Source organism: Olea europaea, chromosome 6 (assembly GCF_002742605.1).
Source record: "Olea europaea var. sylvestris chromosome 6, O_europaea_v1, whole genome shotgun sequence".
Taxonomy (NCBI): Eukaryota; Viridiplantae; Streptophyta; class Magnoliopsida; order Lamiales; family Oleaceae; genus Olea; species Olea europaea.
This window is the reverse complement of record NC_036242.1, coordinates 6,086,607-6,095,840: the sequence shown is the minus strand read 5'-3', so window position 1 is coordinate 6,095,840 and position 9,234 is coordinate 6,086,607. Positions and strand designations below refer to the sequence as shown.

Here is a 9,234-nt window from a genome sequence, read left to right as displayed (position 1 = left end):
TCGACTCACGTTATTAATTCAAAATAATATTTTACATGTGTTTATATATTAATTAATGGTGAGCAATTGGATGCATTATCATTTTTTTTATGTTTAGTTATGAAACATTACATTAAATTTATTTTTAATTGTTGTTGCTCTTGAAGTAACACAACATTATAATTAATATTCCAGAAGAATATTAATCATAGATCTATTCGTTGTTGCTCCAAAAGTAACACAACATTATAAGAATATTATTTGCTCCTGAAGAACATAAATTATAACTCTTAATATTTCAAAAGAATATTGACATATTGCACTTGAAGAAATAATAGCAAAATATAATGTGTTCCAGAAGTAGCATATGTTTTCGAAGAACATATCCTTAAAGGAAAACACGTAACTTAAAGTCATATTGATATTGACTATTTGATTAACATGTGATGATTAATCATATTTTTCGAAACTAATTGTAATTTTTTATTGTGTAGTTAAACAAATGGCAAACATTACTAAACTTGAGTTTGCTGCACTTGACATATTTGATAAAAATTATCTGTCATGGATACTGGATACTGATATCCATCTCGTCTCAAAGGGTCTGAGAGAGACAATAAAAGAAGGAAATAATAAATCCCTGCAGGATCGTGCAAAAGCACTTATTTTCCTCCGTCACCATCTTCACGATGGATTAAAAATTGAATATCTTACTGAGAAAGATTCACGAGTTCTTTGGAAAAAGTTAACTGAAAGATTTGATCATCAGAGGACTATAGTCCTCCTCAAAGCCCGTTATGAGTGAATGCACCTTCGTTTGCAAGACTTTAAAATGGTTAGTGGGTACAATTCTGAATCGTTCAGAATATGTTCAAAGTTGACTTTGTGTGGAGAAAAAATCACCGATAAAGATATGCTGAAAAAAACTTTCTTCACCTTTCATGCCTCGAATGTGCTCCTGCAATGGCAATATCGTGAATATGGCTTCAAAAAGTACTTAGAACTTATATCTTACCTATTAGTTGCTGAACAAAATAATGAATTGTTGATGAAAAATCATGGATTACGTCCAACTGGTTCTGTACCATTGCCTGAAGCAAATGGTACTACATTGTCTGAAACAAATACAATATCAAGACAAGGACGTGGACACGGACACGGACGTGTATGTGAAATAAATCATGAAAGAAATAATCAACAAAGTTATCAACAACAAGGCAATAAATTCAAAAGGCACAAAGTAAACGAAAGTGGCAAATCTAAAAAGGAGCATGAAGAAAGTTACTTCAGATGTGGAATGAAAGGGCATTGGGCACGTACGTATCGTACCTCAAAACATCTTGTGGATCGCTACCAGAGATCAATCAAGGGAAAAGAAAAATTGGAAACTAATTTTGCTGATTATGATGGTCCAATTGATGTGACCCATTTGGATGTCTCCGATTTCTTTACTGATCCAAATGAAAATATTGACCATTTGGTTGGGGGTGGTGTGATAGAAGATATAGATTAATTTATTAGTATTTCTTTCGTTTTAAAAATTCAGTTAGAAATATGATTTTACTTTTCCGCACAAAAAATAAAAAATAAAAATAAATAAAACTCTATTATGCACCGTTTATTTCATGATATTTTGTAATATGTCATTCAAGGGGGAGTGTTGTAAATGGAAAGTCCATTAAAATTTATTGATGAATAACATTTGTACCCCTGTAGCCCTAAAAATTATTACCATTGTATCCCTGATTCTTACCTATAAATATAGGGCTTTGATTTTCAATAATACATACAAAAAGTTTATTGAGTTTTCGCTATTCTCTTTTAGTTTTCTCTATTCTCTTTTCCTCTCATTCTATAACAATTAGATATAATACCTGATTTTTGCACAAATAAACTTGCCTCCTGAACTTTGAATTTGAAATTTTAAGTACTTGGTTTCATGTAATTTTCCCAATAAAGAACCTTATCAACTCCAACTATATTCTTTACTGGTATAATAATATCTTCAAACAAATTACAGTCCAAAAATTTGATCCCATAGGGATATTTTTCCTACAAAAAAAAAAATTGTGGCATAGGTTCCAAACCATTCCCCAACAAAAAAAAAAATAATAATAATAATAAATAAAAAAATAAAAATGTATAGATAAGTTTCAAGCCTTGAAATCATAGCGGACACGTCCCAAACCATGCAGAGGTCCTTCTACCGCACATATTTGAAGGTGACGATTTAGGACCTCCTTTGCAAATTTACAAGAAAGAAAAACGAGAAAACTAAAGCAAATTATAATTGGCTGTCACTATTTAAAGAATTTACAACTGCTAACTAAAAATTGAAGTTTTAAAATTAAATTGTAGATTGGAATGGAAAGTTTTTCGGTTCTGTCAAATTCACATTGAATTAGCATAGGTGACGGGCCAACTAAATATGCGCTCTGATTTGGACGTGGCATCGTTTTGAAAACGACATCGTTTTGGAATATATGGTATTCCCACTAGTTTGAGGGAGAAATAAAGGAAGCATCATAAAATTTCATCTACCATTAACAATTCACATTCATATGATCTTCTCCCCTTCTTTAAATATAGTATCATTCAAACGATCATTCTTGGAACATGTGCTCGCATTTATTGATAGACGTTGGTACGTAAGATGAATTAATCTAGCTCCGATTAAAAGTATACTTAATTGAATATCAATTAAAATTCTATATATAGAGTTGAATGGTTTTGTAGGTATTCATAAAATCGAATATGAGAACAAAGCCACGAACTAAACTAGTAAGTTAAAATCGATTTTAATCTTGTTCAAATAGTTTCGAGAAAAACGCCAACCCTCGTACGTAAAAATATATTTATATCTTAATTTGTTAATACTTTTAATTTATACAAAATCATTTTTCTTGCCTTTTCATTTTGAATCTCGATTTCAACTTATTAATTTTTATTATTTTTTACATGCGAGAAAATGAAGACTGTCAACTAGTTAAATCTTTGCTATTCTTTTTTTTTGATAAAAAGAATGAATTTTTGAATAGTGTATTGATGAGAAATGTGTGATTAAAAAATAAAATTTTTTTTGGATTTGCGTGTAATATTATTTTATTGAAAAATGTGTAGTTGAAATAATGTTAAAATACTGTTGAAAAATATATTTTTCTTCAAGAATGGGACTCAAAAAAGGTTAGTTTCATTGGTACTTTGCACTGATGGGTTCATTGTCACATTATTCAATATATTATAATTATATCAACTAACGTGATAGTGATCTCACTATTATGTCGACACTCGACTGATGCTAAGCAAATGCGAGATCGAATTTCATTATTCTTCATTTTAAATCTCCATTCCTTTTAAACATAAAGATTTAAATTCTTGGGCCAAAAATTTAAAACCAAATCGAATACTATATAATTACCAACTCAAGTACAATTAATGTTCTCGTATTTGAGTTGGTGTCATTCATTGTGAATTTATTATGTAAGATACCTCGCACGATATTGCTTTGGAATTACTAAAATAAATTTATCCTCAAATAAAGTGAACACATATTGACTTTATGCCCCTGCTTTGTGAATATTTTAAATAAATTTTAATAAAAGCCAATAAAATATATCGTTAAAATTATCGATCTCGTGAAATTTGTGATTAAAATTAATTATTTACTTTGATTTGAGATTTTAACCTAAAATATGTAAAAATTTAGTAATTTGGCCCACGAGTTTTAAAATATGTAAAAATTAAAAAAAAATGGTAAGTTCATTAGACCAATGAATGATTTAAAAAAAAAAAAAACTATATTTGTAAAAATTAATAACATTGTCAACAAATAATTATACTCCCTTCTCCCCATTTACATAGCTTTGTTTTGTTTTTCACACGGATTAACAAATCTTATTTAATGTTATTGAAAAAACAGTTTTTACCAATAACTTGCCTGATTTTTCCTTACTTATATTTGTACAATTTCAAGATTAAGTGAAAGAATTGGTTATAATTTGACAATTAAATAAGAATATGTTAGTAGACGAACAAATCAAAACAAATTTAATAAAAAAGGACTGTACAATTAGAACAAGAAAATAAAGAAAGTAGGCATCCATAAATGGGAAGGAGGGAGTATTATATGTCTCGATTACATAATGTTACATTTCGTTTTTCGAAACTGAATCCAATGTAGCATGGAGAATGGTGTCCATCGTGTAATAATAATCTCTACGGTCTATCATTGGAGTTTGGAATTCATTATAATTATCTTAATTAATCTGCAAATTAATGCTGTGATTATTAACGACAAAATACACAGTACAATAAAAAATTGATTCTTGTTCAAACAGTGTTTGATGTACAATGATTTTGATAACATTATTGATAACTTACTGTATTTCAAGAAAATATTACATTCAGGTATGAAGTAAAAGATGCAAATATTTTCTTGAGCTTATCTCAGCAAACCACACGTGAAGTTATAAAGGAAGTTTCTAGCTGACATTGGTCGTGAATTGAGTCAGAAATTGAGCTATATGAAGTCTAGTGTCCTTTTGTTCCTCGGTAACTCAATGATAAAGTCATCGACCATTAGCCGATTTATAGTAAGTTTTAATCCTACTTGAAGTCTAGTCCATGTAATGATAGAACCCATAAAAATTATCCAGCAGTCTCTAGAAATAATTCTGGAGATGAATTTTACATGGATGGTGAGCTTTTACCGTCCAACTTGCTATGGTTAAACTAATTTACCACGCGTAATATATCTAATTGCATCTACACTTTTCACGTACTGAACAATTCGAACTTGAATGATCCGACACATTTTGAAAGCACTCAGTCGATGAAAAGAATAGAAAATTTTGCCCACTACATAAAAACTCTGTCCCACAAATGCAAAAGGAGAATCTGTGGTAAATATAAATTATGTCCAGACAGGTCCCAGGATTTGGTACTGGATTTTTATAAATGCAAGCAGTGAGTACATCTTAGCATGCTTATAATATCTAGAATCTGGTTGGGTAAAATTCATTAAAAAAGGATTATTCAAACCTGGGATGAAAATTGAATTCAAAAGTGGTGAGTATGATAGCATTTAAAGCGTTGTCGCTGTCTGAATTTGTTCTTCACCGCCTGTGTTCATTTGTGAACTCAGTTAACGTGTCATTTACTACTTGTCAAAAATTTTCTTAATTACGCCTTCATTGTCATCTTCTTCTTGGACCCAGTATTCGTATTTCATGTAAACCCATTCAATATTTATGGCATTTAAGGATAAAAGCTGCAAAGTGTTGAATTCTTAATTTACAGACTGTTAGTACATTTAGGAGTTTGATGGAGTAAAAGAGAAAAAAAGATATTGTAAACGGAGAAGTGTGTGAATGGGGGAGAAGAAGAAAGATATGCCAACAGTTTGGTTTTCATTGAAGAAATCCTTGCACTGTAAATCAGAGCCATCAGATGTGTATGATCCAAAGACCAGGAAGCAGTTGACTGCAATTTTGACTAGAAAATCAGGCAGGTCTGGTTGTTCAAGGTCTATAGCAAATCTGAAAGATGTTATTCATGGGAGCAAGAGGCACCTGGAAAAGCCCCCTAGTTGTAGTCCAAGATCCATAGGGAGTAGTGAATTTCTCAACCCAATAACCCATGAAGTGATTTTGAGTAACTCAACATGTGAACTCAAAATCACTGGTTTTGGTGGGTTGCAAGAAGGTGGGCTTCACGGCGGCGGCGGAGGTGCTGGCTCAACATTTGTGGGAACTTTAAGACCTGGTACTCCTGGCCCTGGAGGGCACCCTACAATGCATTACTTCAATCCTTCCTACAGAAATACTGCAACTCCTCCTAGGAAGACATCTCTTTTGGAGGGCATTGGGAATGGAAATTCTGCAAATTTTGGGGGGACTAATGGTTTGCCCCTAAAATCAAGGGCTCCCCTTGATAAAGATGCTAATGGGTCTTCTTCTATTGCATGCCACAAATGTGGAGAGCAGTTTGGAAAGTGGGAAGCTCTTGAATCACATCATCTTTCAAAGCATGCTGGTAAAGAACCTTCTCCCTTCTTACTGGTTTTCTCTTCCTTGATTTTTTTTTTTATTTTTTATTTTTTTTAAGCCACTTTAAATCAATTTATGGTCCTTTGTCGTATATTAGATTTTCTCCTTATAATTTAAACTAGAAATCTGTTGTAAAATCATCTTTCCGGGGTTGGGAATGTCTCAATTAGTAATATTACTTTTTCATTTTTGAGGCCTGGAAGTACACAAATTTGGCAAGTCTAGAAACATGAAATCTTTGTTTTTCTACTGCTTTTCACACGATTAAATTAGCAGGGAAAATGCTGAGGTACTTTAGGTAACTTTTTGCTAAATAACTGATCTTGTCTACTCTGTATTTCCTGTTAGTGGTTTGAATCCTACCCCCTGATTCTTATACCTTAAAAAGTTTCTCTACTGCATATCCATAATGGTACATAATGGTTAATTAAATAGCAAAATACTGTGTGCCTTTGATTCCTTTGAGTATGTTTCGTAGGGGATGATTTCATTTTGTGCATATTTGGTATGGGAGATCAACTGTGGGCATGTTTGGTACGGAGGATATCGATAGTATTAAGGAAAAAGAAGTTAAAAGTCTTGGCCATTCTAGTGTCTAATCATGTTCAATATTGTGTGTTAAACATGAATATTACTCCTAAAGTCGTACACGATCAAACTGAAACGAACAAAGTGAAGGACAACGAACAATGTTTGGTAGGATTTCATTTTGTACATGCTTGCTAGGGAGATTTTGATTGCACTCGATAGTATTAAGGAAGCAAAAGAAGATAAAGTCTTGGTCATTCTACTAACTAATCATGTTTAATATTAAACATGCATTCAATGTAACTCCTAATATTGTGCATGATTGAATTCAAATGACCATACTGAAGGAAAATTAAGCTAGTACTCTTATCTTTATCAAACTCTATATCTGACATTTGGTTTCGGTAATCTTGTTTATATTTGTTTGATATTGGATACGCTTCTCAGTTGCTTACTGTTCTTTCATCCAGTGACTGAACTTTTGGAGGGTGACTCGTCCAGGAAAATTGTTGAAATCATCTGCCGATCAAGCTGGCTGAAGTCAGACAACCACTGTGTTAGAATTGAAAGGGTATTGAAAGTACACAACATGCAGAAAACACTGGCTCGATTTGAGGAATACAGGGAGACGGTGAAAGTAAAGGCCAGTAAGCTTCCTAAGAAACACCCTCGATGCCTAGCTGATGGAAATGAACTTCTAAGGTTCTACGGAACTACTTTATCATGCTGCCTTGGCATGAATGGATCCTCCAGTCTTTGCATAGCTGAAAACAGATGCTGTGTTTGTAGAATTATAAGACAGGGCTTTTCGACCAAGAAGGAACTGAAAGGTGGAATAGGAGTTTTCACAACTTCAACCAGTGGAAGAGCTTTTGAATCTATAGAAATCCATAAAGAGGATATACCTGTAAGAAAAGCTTTAATAGTATGCAGAGTTATTGCAGGGAGGGTGCATCGGCCTCTGGAGAATATTCAAGAAATTGCTGGCCAGACAGGATTTGATTCATTAGCTGGTAAAGTTGGTCTTTATTCAAACATTGAGGAGCTTTATTTGCTTAACCCTAGAGCCCTTCTTCCTTGTTTCGTGGTGATATGCAAACCTTGAAGGCCAAATATGGAAAATGTTCAAATTGTCATCTTGATGGATTTTGCATAAGGTACACAGCTTTCTTAATCTTCTATGGAAAGGATTTTCAATGTCAGACTGTAGTTGGTGTGCACAAGTTTTATATCAGCAACTGTAGAATCTTTGCACCATTGATGACAGATAGAAATTTATAACTTATGGTTCGTGTGCTTTTGAAAGTTCTCTGTGTTCTTAATCTTATTGTACATGCATTTAACATTGATTTCAGCTTCTCTGTGATGAAAGATTCCCCTTTGTACTTCTTTAGCTAGGTCAGGGTTGTTCTTAATATGCACAATTAAAAACTAGTGAATAATTCCAATTGGCTCAATGAGTGCCGAAAGGCAAGTGGTCCTTGTTGAATGGCCTTTTTTTTTTTCACATGTGCAGGTACAAACTAGAGAACGGGAATGAAGAAAGAAACAAGTCATAGTCATTTGTCTTATGCCCTTTGTCCGGGCATTGATTTCTTTGTCTTACTATCTCTGGTTGAATTTTTTATTTTTTCTGTCTGAAAATAATCTTCTGTTGCCAGTTTTATTTTCATAGAGCAAGTAGATTCTCATCTTAGGATCATGAATTTCTAGGCTATAGATAAGGTTAGGAATTTCTGTATTCATTTGACATTCGCCCTAGTATTTACCCTTCTTAGGCCACGTGACTTGGTCTAAGACATGGGCACCAGGCCTCACAAGATTAGTGATGTACATGGGTCATGCCTTTCCTTTTGCTCATGCTGGATTTGTGCCTGTTTGCCAAGTTTTGTTTCAAGCTCTACATGTAAAAACTTGTATGGCCCAGCATGATCCACATGCCCACACTATCGCAGGCTGTGTAAGCGGCCCTGAAAGTTCCCAACGACGAGAAAATCTTGGTCATTACACTTGTCTCATGTGGACTGGTGGCCAGGGCTGGCCCTGAAATTTTAGGTGCTTCGTGCGTCATTTTAAAATGGTGCCCCTTTCATGTAATAAAAAATATAATATAAAAAAATAATTCAATAATATCATTTCATCCAAAAATATGACATTTAAAAATTTGGTTTTTTTAATACATATTGTTAATAAAAAAAAAAAAACATAACTAAGGCTCAAGCATTCTCCGAAATTCATCAAAATTCATGTTATCAATAGAGAACCATCAAAACTACTAACCTCTTACAATTTCACAAGAGCAAACTTTGAAATCAAAAATAGCAAGAACCGCATCTAAATTTTGAAATACAATAAATCATGTAAAAATATTTGTTCTCATATTTGAGAAACAAATTTACTAATTAAACTTTCGTAATCTATATGTTTTAGCAAATCTTTTTCAATAAATATTAAAACTTGCGCATTCAATCATTCTTATAACATGGTTAATCACAAATAAGATTTTAATAGCTTTAGTTTTGAAGAACATTTTTTGACAAATGCAACAATAACAAAATGATCAATAGTATTATATAAACAATAAATATATTCGAAAAGCAATCTAATCTTCTCAAATAAATCAATATATCAAAAGTTATTTTTGTTTCCTTTGGTAAAAAAAAAATTCGCAAAAATTGAA

At 32.5% G+C, this 9,234-nt stretch overlaps 1 protein-coding gene across 2 annotated transcripts; it reads left to right on the top strand.

Annotated features, from left to right (window-relative positions):
- The first annotated feature begins 4,989 nt into the window (after positions 1–4,989).
- On the top strand, positions 4,990–8,359 carry LOC111395636. Of its 2 annotated transcripts, XR_002702827.1 has the most exons (3): positions 4,992–6,012; positions 7,025–7,711; positions 8,071–8,359. XR_002702827.1 is itself a non-coding variant. In XM_023021722.1 (2 exons), exons 1-2 carry the CDS (start codon positions 5,349–5,351, stop codon positions 7,657–7,659), a joined length of 1,299 nt encoding a protein of 432 aa, XP_022877490.1. In that variant the 5' UTR covers positions 4,990–5,348; the 3' UTR covers positions 7,660–7,947. The 2 variants fall into 2 exon arrangements, 1 of the variants encoding a protein (XP_022877490.1); XM_023021722.1 differs by lacking the exon at positions 8,071–8,359 and having other exon boundaries at positions 4,990–6,012; positions 7,025–7,947.
- Positions 8,360–9,234: the final 875 nt, after the last annotated feature.